The sequence below is a fragment of the Manis javanica genome, chromosome 11 (genome assembly GCF_040802235.1).
Source record: "Manis javanica isolate MJ-LG chromosome 11, MJ_LKY, whole genome shotgun sequence".
Classification (NCBI taxonomy): domain Eukaryota; kingdom Metazoa; phylum Chordata; class Mammalia; order Pholidota; family Manidae; genus Manis; species Manis javanica.
In genome coordinates this window covers 69767494-69790432 of record NC_133166.1, presented here as the reverse complement: position 1 = coordinate 69790432, position 22939 = coordinate 69767494, and the positions used below count along the sequence as shown (strand labels likewise).

Here is a 22939-nt window from a genome sequence, read left to right as displayed (position 1 = left end):
CAACCTTTAGAATCTAGCAAAAATAAATAGTTCCTTCAGGAAAAAAACAAAGAAAAGAAGAATGGGAGAAATAACCATGTGAAAATTATGGCATTAACTTTAAAGAGCTAAAAATTAAAAACAAACTTCACATCCCGTTATACAGGAATGACTTACAATACACCCATTAGAAATTATGACAAAATGTTTAAAGGTCATGTTACATAATGTAAAACATAATAAAATTATACATATGCCATGATTTCCATTATTAAAGGTTACGCATGTTTGTACGTTTGGAAAAAAGTGTGCAATATGAAAAGTTGTTGGGCGATTAGATTTTAAATGATTTTTCTTTTTAAAAACTGCTATTAAATGTTGTTATTATAGTTTTAGAAGTATCTCATTTTAGGTTTCAAACCACACAAAAAAGGTCTTTTTGACCCAGCTCTTGCTGGTCTCCTGCCTCTTAGCATCCAGTAAGTCACTCTCTGCTCCAGCCACTGAAATATTCACAAATTTCACCAGACCTGTGGCTCTATTCTCTGTGCCTTTTTGCTTTTTCTTCCTTTGGTCTGGGATAGACTTTCCTTGAGTTTTACTTTAGTTAATTCCTATAGGTCTTTAAAGGTCAAATTCAAGTTTAAGCCTCAATTTAATCTTCCCTGACCTCCCCAACCCAAACCAGGTTAGAAATTGCCCTTACTGCACCCACACCACAGGCTTTGGACTTTATCATGTGCTAATGTTTAACACAATTGTTTGCTGGCTTGAGAACAGAGACTGTGTTGTGGCTTTGCTCTTTGAAACAAAGAGCCTGGTCACAGAAGAATGTAATTAATTCAAATTAATGAATAAATACATTTAAATATCATATTAGGAAACAGCAAGAATCCAATATAGTTTGGGCAAAAACACACATAATGAGAAAAGAGACTAGAGGTAAATTAGTCAGAATATGAAAGGTATCCAGTCTCCTCTTGAGTTTGGACTTGAGTTTCTGACTATGGGAGAGCACTGAAGGCCAGTAGGGAACACAGATCTGCTCAGAGCAATGTTCTAAGAGGATTGACCTGAAAATGTGTAACACAAACTAAAAGTAGAAAAAAATGAAAGCAATAGCCACAATGTGGGACTTCATTTAGAAGTCCCTCTGGGTACTGAAAGGAAAATGGAAGAAAAATTCACTGAGAACAGTAAGTCAACAAGATCTGAAAACTGCCAAGCTTGAATTAGAAAGAGGAAATAACTGAATTAGTGCTACAGTGAAACTAATCTGGTGCTTTTCACATATATTCTTATTTTTTCAGAACACACCTGTGGGTAAGTAGAGCAAATGATAATAATATTTACTCACACATGGATTTTTAAATGTTTATGAGTATTTGCTGTTGTGCCAGGCACTGTAATACAAGCTAGGGATACAACAAGGAAAAAAGCACACAAGGGTCTTGCCATCTTGTAGCCCACATTTTAGTGAGGAAGAAAGGGAATTCATAAGAACATATGTAAATATGCTAATTACAGTATCACTCCTGAATGTGGAAAATTTGGAGACTAAAAAACACTGATAAAGTCCAGAGGAAAAAACTTTGTGAACATAACTAATTCAAATCTAGACAGGCACTGTTTTACATGGAATTAAGGAGAAAGGGACAATGCTAGAAATGTATACTTAAATAAACTGCACAGAAAGAAGTAAAAAGCTAACCTTTTCAAACAATATGGCTTCTCTCTCACTTACCAACTTTACATTTCCCTGGATGGCCCCGGAAGATGACTGGTTAGCCAGAGACGGGTAAGATTCCTCAAGGGAGGAACAACCTAAGACAGGCACAGTCACAGGGGGGCCATCAGGTGAGAAATTGGGGATCAACAGAGGTGAGGCTCAGAACCTCACCCCCCCTGCTTTGAGAGAAATCTTCTGCACCCCTGGATGTCTTGCTGCCCTTGTCTAGCCTGGATTAATACTTAGTCCATAGGCACACACCTGATCATCTGATCATCTACATTTGCCCTCTTACAGCACTAAACTATGTTTTCTACCTTTATCTTGCATCTACCTACCACTTCAGCATTTTATTAAAAATAAAAATAATAATAATAATAGGAGAAATGTGGGATCAACATATAAATCAAGTACAAAAATCAAACGAATATTCATATTTGACCTGATTGTTTATAGGTCATATTGCATGATCAAAACCGAAAGTTTTGTACTGTTCACCATGTAAGAATTTATTCACTATGTAAGAATTCGTTCACCATGTAAGAACTTGTTCGTTATGCTTCAGAAGATTGGAGACTGACGAGAATTAGGCTTGAGATGGATTAATGATTGTACATTGAGCGTTGACCCCCCTATACTGAATTTTTATTGTTGTTAACAACCATTTGATCAATAAATATGAGAGATGCCCTCTCAAAAAAAAAAAAAAAATCAAACGAATATTCATATTTAACCTGATTGTTTATAGTTCATAATGCATGATCAAAACCGAAAGTTTCTGTGATGAATGCCCTTGTACTGTTCACCATGTAAGAATTTATTCACTATGTAAGAATTCATTCACCATGTAAGAACTTGTTCGTTATGCTTCAGAAGATTGCAGACTGATGAGAATTAGGCTTGAGATGGATTAATGATTGTGCATTGAGCATTGACCCCCCTATACAGAATTTTATTGTTGTTAACAACCATTTGATCAATAAATATGAGAGATGCCCTCTCAAAAAAAAAAAAAAAAAGTACACACTTCCAATTGTAAAATAAATAAGTAACCGGGATGTAATGTATAGCATAAGGAATATAGTCAAAATATTGTAACAACTTTGTATGGTGATAGCTGGTAGCTAGAATTATCATGTATATAAATGTTGAATCACTGTGTTGTACACCTGAAACTAATGTAATACTGTGTGTCAACTACCCTTCAATAAAAAATAATTTAAAAAATAAAATAAATAAAAAAAAAATAAACTGCACAGAGATTATAGCTGAAGGCTGAAGGCTAGTAAAGATGAAATGTGAGGTAAGATAGGACAGAAGCTTCTTGAATGGCCATCCTAGCTGGGAACCCTCAGAGATACAATAACCCATTATTACAAAGGAGCACCTATTTTTGTTATATTGGTTTCATTCTCTGGCCTTTATGGTACCCAAAGGTAGAAACAAAAAGAAGGGAGGGTTTGGGGATTCCCACACCTAGAAATGAAAACCAAGGGCAGAATATCAGCATTTTCAGGAAATGTCTTTAAGAAAGTCAGACACTACCGATGAGAGGCTACTACTAAAAATTTTGAAAACTTCCTTATTTCTCAATTGAAGGCAAATTCTGGTGCACTAAGACCCCCACCCCTTAAGATCCAATCACCAACGCAGAACACACCCTACCTCTAACTCCTTAAAAACGTGCTTCCTCACCCATGAGCTGCTGCTCCCTCTCTCTGGGGGCAGCCACTTTCTCTTTCAGACAATAAAATCTCTTGCATGGGCCCATGTCTCCTGAGTCATTCTGGGGTAAGGAGGGTCACGGTGAGATACCCTTTCATTGGTGCTGTGACTTTGGATGAGGTTCTTCCATTGACTTTGCTCTTCCTCTGGGAATCTGAGCTGCTTTGGGAACCCTCACTGCCCAATCCTCCACGGGCTCACCATCCATTTCCCCAGTCACTCGTCTTCTCTTCCAACACCGGCCTTCAATTTGGTAACTCTCCCCTTCATGGTCCACTTAAATGTCCCTTTGGAACCTGGGAAGTGACCATTGAGTGTCCGGCACCCCCAAGGGCTCCTCCGGGACACGGGCACCCCCCAAACACAACTTTCAGAGTCACAGTTGGTCCCCATAGTCAACCCTTCTCTGCCTCCCCATGGAGAGAATCCTCATTCACTGAGGCACGGTCTCCCTTTATCTACTCATAAACTCGTGGTACCAGACACCAAGCCTCCTTGGTGTTTTCACCTTGACCGCTCGGTTAGAGGTGGTGATGACCCCCTGTGTCTGGTCTTCTCCGCAACCTTCTCAATCACTCTGGGACACCTCAGCAACTTGTGAACGGTCTCATTCTCACCATGAGATCTGGCCCCTCATTCCTGCAGATTCACCATGAGTGCTTACTCAATAATCTAAAACCCCTCCACCTCACTCCAGACCTCAAACCTTTTAAGCTTATTCGCTACTGTAATGAGATCTGGCCACAATATTCCTTGGACAATCAGTCTAAATGGCCTCCCAATGGCTGTTTAGATCCTAAAATTCTCCACGACTTAGATAACTTGTGAGAGCACGGGCAAATGGAAAGAGATCCCATACATCCAGGCTTTCTCCTACCTCCGAACTGAGCCAGCTCTGTCTCCCTTGCAATCCTAAACATCTTCTCCTCACTCTAAAAAACCTCACTGACCACCCACCAATTCTCACCATGTCCTCTGACCTTGACCGTGCTGATGAACTTCCTCCCTACTGATCTCAAACCCCTACAGCTCCCCCTCAACCACCAGTTCCTCTCTCGTCCCAACCTCCTTCTCTGCAAGATCAAAATCCCAACCCTCCCAGCTCCCCTAGTGACGTTGCAGGAGCCACAGCACCTCCTCCTCCACAACCAGTTCCCCTTCCCTCACTCAGTCCCACGCCAAACCCTCCAGACACTCACTCTCAAACCCAGATCCTCGCCCCACTATGGGAAGTAGCCAGTACAGAGGGCATCGTCCGGGTCCATGTCTCTTTCTCTCTCTCCAACCTATCTCAAACTGAGAAAATATTAGACTCTTTCACCTCCAACCCAGCTACTTACATAAAAGAGTTCCACGTACTTAACTCAGTCATATGATCTTACCTTTCATTATATTCACATGATCCTATCCAACACACTTTTGCCAGAGGAGCATAGGCGAGTCTGGGAACAGGCTAGAACTCATGCCGATGAGGTTCACCAAACTACTCCAGCTCATCCAATTGGTGCTGAGACGGTTCCTGACCAAGACCCTAATTGGGACTATAATACAGCAGGGGAGTCACCAGCCGAGATCAACTCATCACCTGTCTTGTGGCGGGTCTCAGGAAGTCAGCCAATAAAGCCATTAACTATGAAAAACTCAAGAGGTTATTCAGGATATAAATGAGAATCCCTCTATGTTCCTAGACCGCCTCACCAAAGCTCTTTTACAATATACAAACCTAGACTCTGAGACCCCAGATGGGAGACAATTATTAATGAACTACTTCTTCAGCCAGAGTTCCCCTGACATTAAGGCTAAACTTAAATGTCTGGAGAAGGGACCCTTAACTCCTCAGGCAGAAGTCCTGGCAGTGGCCTTCAAGTATATAATGGAAGAGATGAAAAGGCCCGTAAACAAAAACATCAGATGCTGGCTAAGGCCTTTCAACCTACCGCAACCACTGGTGCTCGGGGAGCCTCACTTCCTAAGAAGCAGCCAGGAGGACCTCCTGGTCCATGCTTCAAATGTGGTCAAACGGGTCATTGGACTAGGGCCTGCCCAAATCCCCAGAAGCCCCCGGTCCATGCCCTAAGTGCCATCAGGAGGGACACTGGGCTGTTGACTGTTCTCGCACACTGAGAGGTGCCAGGCCATCCAGCTCTAACACTCCACACATAGACCTTCTGGGTCTGGCAACTGATGATTGACGGGACCTGGGACTCCTCCACCTGACCACTACCATCACTGTACAGGAGCCCAGGGTAACCATTGTGGTAGCAGGTAGGCCCATCTCTTTCCTTTTGGACATTGGGGCCACCTACTCAGTCCTGAAAGAGTTTTGGGGACCTACCTCCCTCTCACAGTCCTCTATAGTCAGGGTAGAGGGCACACCTTATCAACCTTTACAAACTCCCATGCTTCACTGCATCGTTAGAGGCATTACTCTCTCTCATTCCTTTTTAGTGATTCCCCACTGTCTGGTTCCCCTTATGGGAAGAGACCTTTTATCCAAGCTAGGGGCTCTTATTTCCTTTACCTTTGGCCCACACCTCAACCTGGATTCGCCTTCGATCCCTTTTCTACTTGCTCTCTAAACCATTCCAGACCCACCTCCCTCCCCTTTTCCCTTACCTCCTTGCCAAGTAAACCCCACAGTCTGGGACACCTCTACCTTCTCTATCGCCACCTGCCCATCCGTAACCATCAAACTCAAAGACCCTACCTCCTTCCCCTCAGAATCTCAATACCCCTTCTACAAAAGGGCCTTTTGTGGTCAGCCAATACCCCTTACAACACCCTGATACTAGCTTTTATAGGCTAGTTCAGGATTTAAGAATTATCAGTGCAGCTGATATTCCAATCCATCCAGTAGTCCCTAACCCCTATACTTTATTATCCACTATCCTCACCTCTTCTACTTACCTCTCCGTCCTTGACCTCAAAACTGCATTCTTCACGATTCTTCTCCATCCCAATGGGACCACTTACATCTTCAACTCCACAGACTACAAATCCTCCAGTAATCTACTCTACAACCCAAACAGGACGTACTTACAGCTGCATAAGGTAGCATATGTGCCCTACTCCAAGAACAGTGCTGCTTCTACACCAACAAATCCAGTCTTGTCTGGGATAGCGCAAAACACCTCCATGAACAAGCTCCAATCTCCTAGAAACTCCCCTAATAATCCATTCCCTTACCTCTTCAATTGGCTTCTGCCCCTCCTAGCCCCTATTACCTTTATTATTCATCTTCTCCTTTTCCTTCCCTGCTTTATTAATCTATTCCTAAAATTCATTCAAAATCAAATTTTGAAAATTTCTAACCATATTGTCAACCAGTTACTCCTCCAGGGCTATCAAGGCCTTCTCACGAAGAATAAACTAGCTAGATGACATTACAAATCATCTCAAGATGCCCGCCCTTTTCTAACTCTACAATAGTCTCACTAACCCTAGAATCTGCACCCCCTTCCAGCAGTAAATAGTTAGAGAATGAGATTCTATGCCCAGTTCCACAGAGGCCCAATTAAGAAAAGAAAAAGATGGGAATGAGGGAAAATTCTGGCACATTGACCCCCACCCCTTATGATCCAATCACCACAGACCAGATGGTAGCCCAGCCCTTAAGATGCAATCACCAACACAGAACACACCCTACCCCTACTCCTTAAAAATGTGCTTCCTCACCCACGAGCTGCTGCTCCTTCTTTCTGGGAGAGCCATATTCTCTTTCAGATAATAAAATCTCTTGCAGGGGCCTGTGTCTCCTGAGTCGTGCTAGAGTAAGGAGGGTCGTGGCGAGATACCCTTTCACCCGTATCTGCTGCTTTGTAACCCTCAATCTGTTCCCTTTTAAACTGAAAAAGGTGGCAGGAAGACAATGAAGAGACAACAAAGCCAGGTTTAGAACTTCAAAGGATTAGGTGGAAGTGACTATGGAAGGTGTGTTGAATCCCTGGGACTTGCTTCAGGAAAGGACATCTGGGTCTAAGGATGACCTTAGGGCCAACAATTATGAGATCAATATGTGGTTTCTAACACAGAAAAAATACAAAAACAGAAGATCCGATTTGGAGGAATAACTGGGACAAGGGTCATGATCATTTCCCTCAAGTGTTGGTAACCACATGAAATGATTCTAGAACAGATGAAGCAGGACAGTGCTATGCCATGGACACCAAAGGAGTTTTAAGGAAGGGCAGGTGATTAAGAAATATCAAATAATGCAAAGAGATTAAGGAAAAGGAGAACTGAGAAGAAAAGGCTACTGACTTTCGCAATTTGGAAATCCCCCATTATCTCCAAGAATACAGCCTCAGAAAAGCAGAATGATCAGAAGCCAGGCTACAAATTCATTAAATGCAATAAACCTTTATTGAAAGCTTCCATGAGAAAAGCACTAACTAAAGTGCTACAGTGACTATCGGATGAGTAAAATGGCCCTAATTTCAACAAAGATACAGTCCAAGTAAGGACTGTGGGCAAGTTAGGAAACAAAGAATAAAATAAAAATGTCTTAAGTATCCTAAGGGACACTGTACATATAGATGAGAGATTTCAAGAAATAACTAAACCCTGTTTGATGGGAGAAGGTGACAGGAAATTAGGAAAATCTTGGGGACTTGAACTTAAAGAATAGGTAATAGCAGTAATAACAAATCAGGGGCTGATACTTCTACAGTCGGAGAACTGAAAGGAATAGGCATCATTAAAAGGAAGAGCAGGCAAAATCATAGCAGTAGAAAACTCAGTGTGTCAAGAACAATTAGGAAAGATCCTTTATTGATAAGTAGCTACAGCTCCCTGTGAACTTTACATGTTACCTTACTGAATTAGATGATGGGTAGACATTATCATCCACAGCTGAGGAAACAGTCTTCAAGAGGTTAAAGATACGTTCAAGATCAAAGGCAACACTGTGGAAAGCAGTACCGAATTCCTCAAAACACTAAAAACAGACATACCATTTGACCCAGTAATTCCACTTGTAGGAATTTACCCAAAGAAAACAAAACCCCTGATCCAAAAAGATATGTGCACCCCTATGTTTACAGCTGCATTATTTACAATAGCCAAGATAAAGAAACAACATAAGAGTCCATCAATAGATGAATGGATAAAGAAGATGTGGTACATACACACAGTGGAATAGTATTCAGCCATAAACAGAAAATAAATCCTGCCATTTGTAACATGGATGGACCTAGAGGGTATTATGCTCAGTGAAATAAGCCGGGTGAAGAAAGACAAATACCATATGACTTCACTTATTTGTGGAATACTACCAAGCAAAACAGAAGGAACAAAATAGCAGTAGACTCACAGACACTGAGAAGGGACTGGTGGTTACTCTGAGGGAGGGGCTGGGGTGGATGGGTATGGAGGGTGAGTGGGATAAAGGGGCACAAAAATTCTCAACAATAACGTAGGCTGGTCATGGGGATGGAAGTACAGCATGGAGAACATAGTCAGTGATTCTGTAACATCTTCCTAGGATAATAGCTATACTAGTGGGGGTAAAGATTTAATAATATGGGTAACTGTTGAACCACTGTGTTGTATAGGTGAAACTAATATACGATTGTATATCAATAAAAAAAAAAAAGGTCAAAGGCAGCATGGAGCTGCAACCTGAACCAGTTCTGATGTAGAGCTTACCCATCAGCACACTGCTGTTCCGACAACATGTTATCCAGCCCAGTCTCGTCTGGGGTACAGGTAGAGACATAGGATGTGATGACACTATATTGAGAAGTGGATTTTGCTTGCAGTAGAGGGTACATCTTGGATGTAAGAGCAAATGGTCTCTGAGTAAATCTGTCAATTCTGAAAATGTTAACAGCAGTTACCCTTTACTGGGTGCTTGCTTCATGTCAAGGGTAGTGCTCTTCATTTTCACAACTCTGTGAGCCATTATTCCAGTTTTTCATATGATGAGAAATTGAATAACTTGCCCAAAGCTACACAGTCAGCAAACCGCAGCAGTCTGAGCCCACACTCTGGGTTTGAAAGCTGTGCTTTTCACACTACTTCTGTGTGTTGTATTACAAATGAAAAAATATTTCTAAAGTTCAACTTCAGTAATAATCAAAGGAAATATAAATTAGGACAAAACATAATTTTTATGTCAAAGCAGTAGAGCTTCTAAAGATGAGATGAGAATACAGTGCAAAGAAGTGATAAAACCAGCGTATTCTTGTATTGTTGTTGGTAAAACCCTTTAAAAAGCAATTTGCCTAAAATAGCAAGAGAATATAAGACAATCGTATCACTTAGCAGCATTTCCTGAAGCTTTATTATTCAAACCCTACTTCCGTAAGATAATTAACAAGTTACCCTCCAAAAAAAATTAAATTTGGGAAACTCTGGGTTAAACACAGAAAACAGTATTTTGTTTTTATCAGCAAGATTTAAATATGAGTTATTCGTGTGAATATCCAAAATGAGACTATGGTTTACACTGCTTCCCACATTTATTTGACCTCAGGAAACTTATTTTTACATATTTATTTTGTAGTACATCTCACAGGAATACTTACTAAGTGTTCTAAGGATCACATTTTGGGAAATACACCCATTTAGTAAGATCTGCATTAAATATGTATGTACAAAGAAAGAAAAACTAAAAGGAAATGTAACTGTAGTTATGCTTGGGTTCTGGAATTACCAAACATGTATGTGACTTATATTTTATACTACTTATGAAAACATTTTCCAAGTTTTCCACAATCAATATCAAATCAATTTTATTATTAATAAAAAAACAAATAATTCTTTGTATTTGTATACTACATCCAAGAATTTTGTTTCTGGGAACTCTATCCTAAGAAAATTACCCTGACTGCGGGCAAAAATTTATGCACAAAAATACTGAGAATTTCATTAATAAAAATTCTTTAAATATCTAAAAGTCCAGTAACAGAAGGAAGGTAAGTGAGGGTGCATGCTCAAGCACTAAGACACTCTGCCAGTATTTTAAAAGATGTTTACAAAGTTTTAAATAGCAAGGAAAAACTATTTATGTCATACTTATTTATTCTTAGATAAATGAAAAGGCAAGATATAAAAATGTACTTACCACCTGATTCAGAATGTATTTAAAAAATACAGAAAAAATAAAGATCAGAAGGATATATGTCAAATTGAACAGTGGACTCTGGGTGGAAGAATTACACTGAACAAGAATTATGTAACTACACATTAGTTAAGGATCTGGCAAGACTGTGTCTCTCAAATGAAAAGAAAGAGACTGAAGGTAGAACGACTCCCCCCATCACCAAGTCCCCTCCACAAACCCCATTACAGTCACTGTCCATCAGCGTAGTAAGATGCTATAGAATCACTGCTTGTCTTCTGTGTTACACAGCCCTCCCCAGACCCTCCTCCCAACTCCTTTCTTTCCCCCCCGCCTTGTCCCTCCCTTCCCACCCATCCTCCCCAGTCCCTTTCCCTTTGGTAACTGTTAGTCCATTCTTGGGTTCTGTGAGTCTGATGCTGTTTTGTTCCTTCAGTTTTTTCTTTGTTCTTATACCCCACATATGAGTGAAATCATTTGGTACTTGTCTTTCTCTGCCTGGCTTATTTCACTGAGCATAATACCCTCTAGCTCCAACCATGTTGCTGCAAATGGTAGGATTTGTTTTCTTCTTATAGCTGAATAATATTCCATTGTGTATATATACCACATCTTCTTTATCCATTCATCTACTTTCATCTACTGATGGACACTTAGGTTGCATCCATTTCTTGGCCATTGTAAATAGTGCTGTGATAAACATAGGAGTGCATGTCTTTTCCAAAGTGGGCTGCTGCATTCTTAGGGTAAATTCCTAGGAGTGGAATTCCTGGGTCAAATGGTATTTCTAGTTTGTTTTTTGAGGAACCTCCATACTGCTTTCTACAATGGCTGAACTAATTTACATTCCCACCAGCAGTGTAGGAGGGTTCCCCTTCTTCCACATCCTCGCCAACATTTGCTGTTGTTTGTCTTTTGGATGGTGGCCATCCTAACTGGTGTGAAGTGATATCTCATTGCGGTTTTAACTTGCATTTCTCTGATGATTAGTGATGTGGAGCACCTTTTCATGTGTCTGTTGGTCATCTGAATTCCTTCTTTGGAGAAGTGTCTGTTCAGATCCTCTGCCCATTTTTTAATTGAAGTATTTGCTTTTTGTTTGTTGAGGTACGTGAGCTCTTTGTATATTTTGGATATCAACTCCTTATCAGATATGTCATTTGTGAATATATTCTCCCATACTGTAGGATGCCTTTTTGTCCTATTGACAGTGTCCATTGCGGCACAGAAGCTTTTCAGCTTGATATAGTCCCACTTGCTCAGTTTTTTGTTTCCCTTCCCAAGGAAGATAAGTTCATGAAGAAATCGCTCGTGTTTGTGTCCAAGAGATTTTTGTCTCTTGTTTTTTTCTAAGAGTTTTATGGTTTCAAGACTTACACTTAGGTCTTTGATCCATTTCAAATTTACTTTTGTGTATGGGGTTAGACAATGATCTAGTTTCATTCTCTTACATGTAGCTGTCCAGTTTTGCCAACACCAGCTGTTAAAGAGGCTGTCATTTCCCCACTGGATGTCCATGGCTCCATATGTTTGTGTTAATATCTGGACTCTCTATTCTGTTCCACTGGTCTGTGGCTCTGTTCTTGTGCCAGAACCAAATTGTCTTGATTACTGTGGCTTTGCAGTAGAGCTTGAAGTTAGGAAGCGAGATGCCCCCTTTACTTTTCATTCTCAGGATTGCTTTGGCTATTCAGGGTCTCTGGTGGTTTCATACGAATTTTAGAACTATTTGTTCCAGTTTGTTGAAGAATGCTGTTGGTATTTGACAGGCATTGCACTGAATCTGTAGATTGCTTTAGGCAGCATGGCCATTTTGACAATATTGATTCTTCCTAGCAAAGAGCATGGGATGATTTTCCATTTGTTAGTGTCCTCTTTAATTTCTCTTAAGAGTGTCTTATAGTTTTCAGGGTATAGGTCTTTCACTTCCTTGGTTAGGTTTATTCTTAGGTATTTTATTCTTTTTGATGCTATTGTGAATCGAATTGTTTTCCTGATTTCTCTTTCTGCTAATTCATCATGAGTGTATAGAAAAGCAACAGATTTCTGTGCATTAATTTGTATCCTGCAACTTTGCTGAATTCAGATATTAGTTCTAATAGTTTTGGAGTAGAGTCTTTAGGGTTTTTTATGTACAATATCATGTCATCTACAAACAGTGATAGTTTGACTTCTTTACCAATCTGGATTCCTTGTATTTTTTTGTTTTGTCTGATTGCCATGGCTAGGACCTCCAGTACTATGTTGAATAACAGTGGGGAGAGTGGGCATCCCTGTCTTGTTCCCGATCTTAGAGAGAAAGCTTTCAGATTCTCGCTGTTTAGTATGATGTTCGCTGTGGGTTTATCATATATGGCCATTATTCTTTTGAGGTACTTGCCCTCTATACCCATTTTGTTGAGAGTTTTTATCATGAATGGATGTTGAATTTTGTTGAATGCTTTTTCAGCATCTATGGAGATGATCATGTCATTTTTGTCCTTTTTGTTGACGTGGTGGATGATGTTCATGGATTTTTTAATGTTGTACCATCCTTGCATCCCTGAGATGAATCCCACTTGGTAAAGGTGTATGTAACTACACTTTAGTTTAGGATCTGGCAAGACTGTGTCTCTCAAATGAAAAGATCTTGATGTATTTTTTAATTCGGTTCGCTAATATTTTCTTGAGTATTTTTGCATCTATGTTCATCAGGGATATTGGTCTGTAATTTTCTTTTTTGGTGGGGTCTTTGCCTGGTTTTGGTATTAGGCTAATGTTGGCTTCATAGGATGAGTTTGGAAGTATTCCTCCCTCTTCTATTTTTTGGAAAACTTTAAGGAGAATGGGTATTATGTCTTCTCTGTATGTCTGATAAAATTCCACAGTAAATCCATCTGGCCCAGGGGTTTTGCTCTTGGGTAGTTTCCTGATTACCAATTCAATTTCGTTTCTGTTAATTGGTCTGTTTAGATTTTCTGTTTCTTCCTTGATCAGTCTTGGAAGGTTGTATTTTTCTAGGAAGTTGTCCATTTCTTCTAGGTTTTCCAGCTTGTTAGCATATAGATTCTCACAGTATTCTCTAATAATTCTTCATATTTCTGAGGGGTCCATCATGATTTTTCCTTTCTTATTTCTGATTCTGTTGATGTGTGTAGATTCTCTTTTTCTCTTAATTACTCTGGCTAGAGGCTTATCTATTTTGTTTATTTTCTCAAAGAACCAGCTCTTGGTTTCATTGATTTTTTTCTATTGTTTTACTCTTCTCAATTTTATTTATTTCTTCTCTGATTTTTATTATGTCCCTCCTTCTGCTGACTTTGGGCCTCATTTGTTCTTCTTTTTCCAATTTCAATAATTGTGACTTTCGACTATTCATTTGGGAGTGTTCTTCCTTCTTTAAATATGCCTGGATTGCTATATACTTTCTTCTTAGAACTGCCTTCGCTGCATCCCACAGAAGTTGGGGGTTTGTGCTGCTGTTGTCATTGATTTCCATATATTGCTTGATCTCTATTTTAATTTGGTCATTGATCCATTGATTATTTAGGAGCATGTCTTTAAGCCTCCATGTGTTTGTGAGCCTTTTGCTTTCTTTGTACAATTTATTTCTAGTTTTATGCCTTTGTGGTCTGAGAAGTTGGCTGGTAGAATTTCAATGTTCTTGAATTTACTGAGGCTCTTTTTGTGGCCTGGTATGTGGTCTATTCTGGAGAATGTTCCATGCACACTTGAGAAGAATGTGTATCCTGTGGCATTGGGTGTAAAGTTCTATGACATCTATTAGGTCCATCTGTTCTAGTGTGTTGTTCAGTGCCTCTGTGTCCTTACTTATTTTCTGTCTGGTGGATCTGACCTTTGGAGTGAGTGGTGTGTTGAAGTCCCCTAAAATGAATGCATTGCATTCTATTTCCTCCTTTAGTTCTGTTAGTATTTGTTTCACCTATGCTGGTGCTCCTGTGTTGGGTGCATATATATTTATAATGGTTATATCCTCTTGTTGGACTGAGCCCTTTATCATTATGTAATGTCCTTCTTTATCTCGTTACTTTCTTTGTTTTGAAGTCTATTTTGTGTGATACTAGTACTGCAACACCTGCTTTTTTCTCCCTATTGTTTGCATGAAATACCTTTTTCCATCCCTTGACTTTTAGTCCGTGTATGTCTTTGGGTTTGAGGTGCGTCTCTTGGAAGCAGCACAGAGATGGGTCTTGCTTTTTTATCCATTCTTTTTCTCTGTGTGTTTTGATTGGTGTGTTCAGTCTGTTTACATTTAGGGTGATTATTGAAAGATATGTACTTATTGCCACTGCAGACTTTAGATTCGTGGTTACCAAAGGTTCAAGGGTAGCTTCTTTACTACCTGACTTAACTCGCTTATTAAGCTATTATTAACACAGTCTGATGATTCTTTATTTCCCTCCCTTCTTGTTCCTCCTCCTCCATTCTTTATATGTTAAGTGTTTTATTCTGTACTCTTGTGTTTCCTTTGACTGCTTTAGTTGATTTTATTTTTTGACCTTAGTAAGTATTTGGTTGGTCTGCTTTCTTTGCTGTGATTTTATTTTCTCTGGTAACATCTATTTAGTCTTAGGAGTGCTTCAATCTAGAGCATCTCTTTAAAATATCCTATAGAGGTCGTTTGTGGGAGGCAAGTTCCCTCAACTTTTGCTTGTCTGGGAATTGTTTAATTCCTCCTTCATATTTAAATGATAATCATCCTGGATACAGTATTCTTGGTTCTAGGCCCTTCTGTTTCATTGCATTAAATATATCATGCCGTTCTCTCTGGCCTGTAAGGTTTCTGTTGAGAAGTCTGATGATAGCCTGATGGGTTTTCCTTCATAGGTGACCTTTTTTCTCTCTTTGGCTGCCTTTAATACTCTGTCCTTGTCCTTGATCTTTGCCATTTTGATTATTATTTGTCTTGGTGTTGTCTTCCTTGGGTCCCTTGTGTAGGGAGTTCTGTGGGCTTCCATGGTTTGAGAGACTATTTCATCCCCCAGTTTGGGAAGTTTTTAGCAATTATTTCTTCAAAGACACTTTCTATCCCTTTTTCTCTCTTCTTCTTCTGGTACCCCTATAATGTGAATATTGTTCTGTTTGGATTGGTCACACAGTTCTCTTAATATTCTTTCATTCCTGGAGATCCTTTTCTCTCTCTCTCTCTGCCTCAGCTTCTCTGTTATTGTTCTCTGATTTCTATTCCATTAGCAGCCTCCTGCACCTGATCCAGTCTGCTCTTAAGTCCTTCCAGAGATTGTTTTATTTCTGTATTCTCCCTCCTAACTTAATCCTTTAGCTCTTGCATATTTCTCTGCAGGTCCATCAGCATGGTTATGACCTTTATTTTGAATTATTTTTCAGGAAGATTGGTTAAATCTATCTCCCCAAGTTCCCTCTCAGGGGTTGTCTGGGTAAGTCTGGACTGGATCAAATTCTTCTGCCTTTTCATGGCAATAGAAGTAGTCATAGGCAGGTGGCGCGTGTGTCTGCTAGGAGAACATCCCACACATGGGGAGCAGCTTCTGGTTTTATTTCCTGAGCCTCTGCAGGCGGGGCAGTCATTGGGGCAGCCCACAGCCCCATGGGGAGAGGCAGGCCCACCGGGTGTGCTCTCCTGTGAGAACAGCGACCTTTCGCATCCTGTCCCAGCTTCCTCTGTCTGTGCTGGGATGCCGTGCACGCTGGCAGGGCCTGTAAATCTGGCCTGGGTGGCTGCAGAGGAGGCTCTGGGCGGTTGCTGTGGGTGCAGCTGCTCCTGCGGCTGCTCCCTTGCTATGGCAGGGCCGTGCCAGAGGGGGAATGGACAGGAGGCTGTTTATCGCCATGAGGGGCTTCAGAGCTGCGCTGCAGCCCAGGGGGTTGGGGTGCCTGGAGTTCCCCTTGATTCCCAGCTGCTGGGCTGAGTGTGCCAGGACGCTGCCGTCCAGTTGTGAGGCCCCTGTCCCTTTAAGACTTTCAAAAAGCACTCGCTTTTCTTTTGTCCCAGGGGCACTAGCTGCAGGGACCCACTCACAGATATTACTGTTCCGTTTCCCTAATATCCAGCACACCACACAATGTGTGTCTGCGCTCCCAGTGCAGATGACTAGGAGTTGTGTATTTAGCAGTCCTGGGCTCCCACCCCCTCCCGGCTCCAACTCCTCTCCTCCCACCAGTGGGCTGGGGTTGGGGGGGCGCTTGTGTCCCACTGGGCCGCGGCTTGTATCTTGCCCCCTTCATGAGGCGCTGAGTTTTCGCAGCTGTAGATGTAGCCTGGCTGTTGTACTGTATCTTTTGGTCTCTGTTTTAGGATTAGTTGTATTTGTTGTATTTTCAAAAATATATATGGTTTTGGGAGGAGATTTCCGCTGCTCTACTCACACCACCATCTTGGCTTCTCCCCTTGAAACTAGAATTTTTATTGGGCACTTAGAATGATCCAAGAACTGGGCTTGATACTTTACATATACAATCTCTTGTAATCCATACAGTAATCCTCAAATAACAGTAAAAATTATGGAACAATTTGCTGGGCACTGTCTGCCAAGACATGTACATTACTTAACTGAAATTTGAATTCTCACAATAATCCTATATCACTGATGAGAAAACTAATGTTTAGATTCCCAAGGCTTAAAATTTCCAAGGCTGTACAACTAACAAGTATTGCAGACAGGTTAGGGTAATGAGTAATAGGAAGAGAATGGTATTCTGACAAGAGGTGCGAGTATGTGGTGGTGGGGAGGAATAATAAAAGCTGGTGCAAAAAGCAACAAAAACAGTGCTCTGATCCTGGTTTCCTACACTGTTCTCCAGTAAAAAGGCTCTTTGGAGAAATGACTGATTTTAGGACTGGGAGAGGGAATACACAAGAGCCTGGAGCATCTTCTAACACCAGAAAAAAGGAAGAGCTAAAAAACGAAAATGAAAACAAAAACAAAAGCCTACACTGATAGGAGTGTGTCAAAGGGATAGTGGGCCAACTACAAGAGCTCCCAATGTCCAAAGCTGGACCATTTGAGCAATAAAATAAAATAGTATTGATTAAAACCCAAAGTCCATACTGATATAAATAAATAACTGAATAAACAAATAGAGGATAAGAGAGAAATTTCTTGTGCAGAAAAATAACAAATAATGTATGTAAACATTCCATCCTTAAGTAAGGGAGCATAACTCCCCACTGTCTAAGTGTGGGCTGAGAATAGCGATTTTCTTCTAAAGTGTACAGTATGGAAAGAAGAGGGGAAAAAGAATAACTTTACAGTGGAGAAACCTTACAAACATCACCTCAGCTGGGCAATCATGGTCAGTATCAATAGTAAAAAGTCATTGTGATACTATGTACTCTTGGTAAGATCTGATGAAAATGTCACTTTACTTCTATGGTTGCCCCCTAAAAAACACATAACCCCAGTCTAATAATCAGAAAAACATCAAAGAAATTCCAATACATAGGCATCCTACCAAATATCTGACCAGTTCTTGTCAAAATTGTCAAGGTTATCCAAGGAAGTGAAAGACCTAAACCCTGAAAACTACAAGACACTCTTAAGAGAAATTAAAGAGGACACTAACAAATGGGAACTCATCCCATGCTCCTGGCTAGGAAGAATTAATGTCAAAATGGCCAACCTACCCAAAGCAATATACAGATTCAATGCAATCCCTATCAAATTACCAACAGCATTCTTCAATGAACTGGAACAAATAGTTCAAAAACCAAAGACCCTGAATAGTCAAAGCAATCCTGAGAAGGAAGAATAAAGTGGGGGGGATCTCGCTCCCCAACTTCAAGCTCTACTACAAAGCCACAGTAATCAAGACAATTTGGTATGGCACAAGAACAGAGCCAGAGACCAGTGGAACAGAACAGAGACTCCAAACATTAACCCAAACATATATGGCCAATTAATATATGATAAAGGAGCCATGACAGTCTCTTCAACAGATGGTACGGGCAAAACTGGACAGCTACATGTAAGAGAATGAAACTGGATCACTGTCTAACCCCATACACAAAAATCAATTCGAAATGGATCAAAGACCTGAATGTAAGTCATGAAACCGTAAAATTCTTAGAAAAAAACATAGGCAAAAATCTCATGGACATAAACATGAGTGACTTCTTCATGAACATATCTCCCCGGGCAAGGGAAACAAAAGCAAAAATGAACAAGTGGGACTATATCAAGCTAAAAAGCTTCTGTACAGCAAAGCACACCATCAATAGAACAAAAAGGTATCCTACAGTATGGAAGATTATATTCATAAATGACAGATCTGATAAAGGACTGACATCCAAAATATATAGAGCTCACACACCTCAACAAACAAAAAGCAAATAATCCAATTAAAAAATGGGCAGATGAGCTGAATAGACAGTTCTCTAAAGAAGAAATTCAGATGGCCAACAGACACATGAAAAGATGCTCCACATCACTTGTCATCAGAGAAATGCAAATTAAAACCACAATGAGATATCACCTCACACCAGTAAGGATCGCCACCATCCAAAAGACAAACAACAACAAATGTTGGCGAGGTTGTGGAGAAAGGGGAACCCTCCTACACTAATGGTGGGAATGTAAACTAGTTCAACCATTGTGGAAAGCAGTATGGAATTTCCTCAAAATGCTCAAAATAGAAATACCATTTGACCCAGAAATTCCACTTCTAGGAATTTACCCTAAGAATGCAGCACTCCAGTTTGAAAAAGACAGATGCACCCCTATGTTTACTGCTGCACTATTTACAATAGCCAAGATATGGAAGCAACCTAAATGACCATCAGTAGATGAATGGATAAAGAAGATGTGGTACATAAACACAATGGAATATTACTCAGCCATAAGAGAAAAACAGATCCTACCATTTGCAACAACATGAATGGAGCTAGAGGGTATTATACTCAGTGAAATAAACCAGGCAGAGAAAGACAAGTACCAAATGATTTCACTCATATGTGGAGTATAAGAACAAAGGAAAACTGAAGGAACAAAACAGCAGGAGAATTACAGAACTCAAGAAAGGACTAACAGTTACCAAAGGGAAAGGGATTGGGGAGGATGGGTGAGAAGGGAAGGATAAGGGTGGGGAAAAAGAAAGGGGGTATTACGATTAGCATGTATAGTGTGGGGGGGAGCACGGGGAGGGCTGTGCAACACAGAGAAGACAAGTAGTGATTTTACAGCATCTTACTACGCTGATGGACAGTGACTGTGAAGGGGTATACTGGGGGGACTTGGTGAAGGGGGGAGCCTAGTAAACTTAATGATACCAAAAAAAATTGTCAAGCTTATCAAAAAAACAAGGAAAGTTTGAGAACTGTCACAGCCAATAGGAACTAAAAGAGACATGAGAACTAAATGTAATGTGGTATCCTGGTTGGGGTCCTGGAACAGAAAAATTAGGTTAAGAACTATGGAAATCTGAATAATGCACTGACTCTAGTTAATAAAACTATAATGACATCAGTTCATTAACTGTACTAACAGCACCATACAAATGTGAGCTATCAATACTAGGGGAAACTGAGTAAAAACGGCATGGGAATCGTCTGTACCATCTTCTCAATTTTACATCTAAAACTGTTCTAAAAAATAAAATATATTAAAAGTTTTAAAAAGAGTAAGAAATAATGCAAAAAATTGATCTTGGGTTGACCAGGACAAAGGTGCCTTTAATGCCTTTAACAGAAATAAGGAATGAAAAACTCATATTTTGGTCAGACTGGATTTGAGCTGTGACAGTATAAATCCCAGGACGAAAGCTATTTACCAAACAATTACTAAAAAAATTGGCAATTACAGAAAAGCTGGTGATAAAAATAAATATTGTAAAGAGTTAAGGAACAAATAAGCAGTGAGGAAGTGAAAACAGTAGGTGTAGACCTAATAGTCAAGAACCAAGAAAGAAAAATGAAAGGCCTTGATTTTTCCAGTGAAATAAAAAGTGAGGTCATCTTCCACAAAAGGGAGAATTAAAAGGGAGGGTCACAGAGAGCTGGAAAAGGTTGGGGAAATAGCCATGGTAGCATGTAAACAAACCAAGAAGAGAGTTGGAGAGATGCCATGATCATGGTGTAAATTAACATTAAGTTTCATTATACTGTACATACTGGCTTCTGTGCTTTTTCTCTAGCCATGTGTTGTGGCCCCAAAGCAGAAGCCAAGAAAACCGTTGATGGGCATGATTCAAGATAACAGAAATGCTTCCTTAGTACAGAAAATCCAAATGAATGAAAAACACAATGAGGATAGTATCAAAGTGGCTAGTCACAGAAGTCTGGCAAGGCAACGTCAAAGGAAGTCATGAAGGTACTGGTAGACTCAATAAAATGGGGAAGGTCAAGAACCAGAGAACCTAAGAAAGGCAAAAAGCTGATTCTGTGGGTGTGAAGCAGTGACAAAGGTGGCTGGTAAGGAGGCGAAAGTAATTGATGGGGAGCACCAGAAGAAGCAGTATCATAGGTGAGTCCAGGTTGTAGTGATTCTGATGAAAAGCTGGTGTGAAAATACAAAGCTATGTGGTCTCATGCCAAGAAACCATAATATCAGAGTATTCCAAAGGTGTTGGAGACACTAAGAATGAGAGCAAGAAACAGTGGGAACAAAAATGTTATTCAATAGGTCTGCATCCTTGTGGGCAGTAGATGACAGTCCTGAGGTTTTAGAGAAAATGCTGTAATTGCATGGCAATACCTTCCCCAAGGATTAGAGGGACACTGTATGTCAATGATAAGGAAGTAATAAAGGAAGGCAATAAAAGCAATATGATTCCTTTTCCTCTTCCACATAGTCACAGACAACAGAAGATACCTCTTGGTGGGAGGATAGGGTGAGCTATAGTATCTGGATTTTAATTTAATCAGTTTAAAGAAAACAATTAAGAGAAGTATGTGTACAATGAGTAATGTTTTCAAAGCACACATTAAAAGGAGCTAGTAGAAGACAGATCTACTGAGTAGCCAGCAAGAGAGATTGTACCACTTTGAAATATGAGACTGGGGAGAAGTAGCAGAGACTTAGGTTGTCATTAGATACCACAGGAGAGGTGGGCAGAGGTGGAACATAGAAAGCAGCAAAGCAAAAAGCATAAAAGGCACATTTTAAAACAGACCATCTGTACCACAGCACACAAAGTGTCACTTCTACAGAAGATACACATACACAATGAGGGCTACAAGAAAAGTAACACATTGCCTTGCACAGCATTTTATAAACTGCTTTCACATATACTTATCTGATCAACGCTGGATAAATATCACTAGGCAAATTTTTCTAAAGTTAAGGAAATTAGGATGGGACACAACCAAAACGGAATATTCTCAGTTTTCAACACATAAACCTCACATACACACACAGCAGACACTCCAGAATCTCAATCAGCCAGGCTGGAAATTTCTCTGTAGTCAGAAGAATAATAGGTTCTATCAAGTTGCCAGAGGCTTGAGAGGCCACTAGACACTTTCCCGTTTGCGTTCTTCCACCTTAGATCCTTCAATTCCTATCTCTATCATCAGAGATGGTACAAAGGGTGGTGCCATTGGGGAAAACTCGTTGTAAGTTACATTAGGTTCCTCTTCCCTTTACACCTCTGGACCTCAGTGACCCAACAATGAAAATGAGAGATAAAGTGGAAAACCACTATGTAGCAATGAAGAGGTCTTCACAAGATATAACCTTGATAAAGAGTTAAAATGGGGGTACGGTAGAGCAGAAGGCAGGTATGGCTGAGATGGGGGAGGGGAAGGGCAGGAATTGGAGGGAACTGAGAGTGCAGGATGCCCTAAGGCTGGAGAACCCAAAAGAGATAGAGGAGTTCCAACTGCTGAAGAAAAATCTAAGGACCCATTTGGGTCCTGGAGCAGGGACCAGCAATAAAGGACCCCAGGGTATGGGTGACCGGAAGCAGAGACCCCCCCCCAAACACGAGACCAGAAGGGGGCGCAGGTAACGCCCTGTCGGGGAGAATGAATGGGGAAGGCGGTCCGGAGGGCGGGGCAAGGGAGGGGCCCCGGGATGGGCGGAGCACAGATCCCTTTCCACGTCCGAATCCCTGCCCCGAGAGCCCGGGGAGAAGCGGCTTCGCGCCTCCCGCACTCACCGCCGGTCTCGTCAGTTACATAGGGAGTCGCCATCTTGAAAACGCAAACCACTTCCGGCGTGAGGGCTTGGGGTCCCGCCCCCTCCCCACCGGAAGTGGAGCCCCACTCGTAGCCTGCCACCATTTTGGTCTTAAAGGGAGAGTACAGCATTTTATGGACGGAGGTGGAGGAGGAGGGTGAAGGGAATAGAAGCCGAAGACTAATAAACGCAAAGCCGTGGGTTCCTTTACTGCCACTGATACCATTAGTGAGCACCTGCTGCGTGTAAAGCAGTCCTCTGGGCTCCGAGAGTTCTGAGGCACAGCCCCTCCTCACACTCGGCGTCCGCCCAGGATCTGCGAGGGAAAGGGGGGCTGACAAGTGGGAAGGA

At 40.9% G+C, this 22939-nt stretch overlaps 1 protein-coding gene across 2 annotated transcripts in view; it reads right to left on the bottom strand.

Annotated features, from left to right (window-relative positions):
* PYM1 (PYM homolog 1, exon junction complex associated factor) overlaps positions 1-22939 on the bottom strand; it is a 30033-nt gene that overhangs the window by 4311 nt on the left and 2783 nt on the right. Inside the window, exon 1 of one of the 2 annotated variants that reach the window (XM_017658545.3) lies at positions 22569-22785. The exons of the other annotated variant lie outside the window; for it this stretch is intronic. Coding sequence (XP_017514034.1) covers positions 22569-22719 — 151 coding nt within the window. The 5' untranslated portion in view covers positions 22720-22785. Of the gene's footprint in view, positions 1-22568; positions 22786-22939 lie in introns of those variants that run through there. 2 annotated transcript variants of the gene reach the window in all.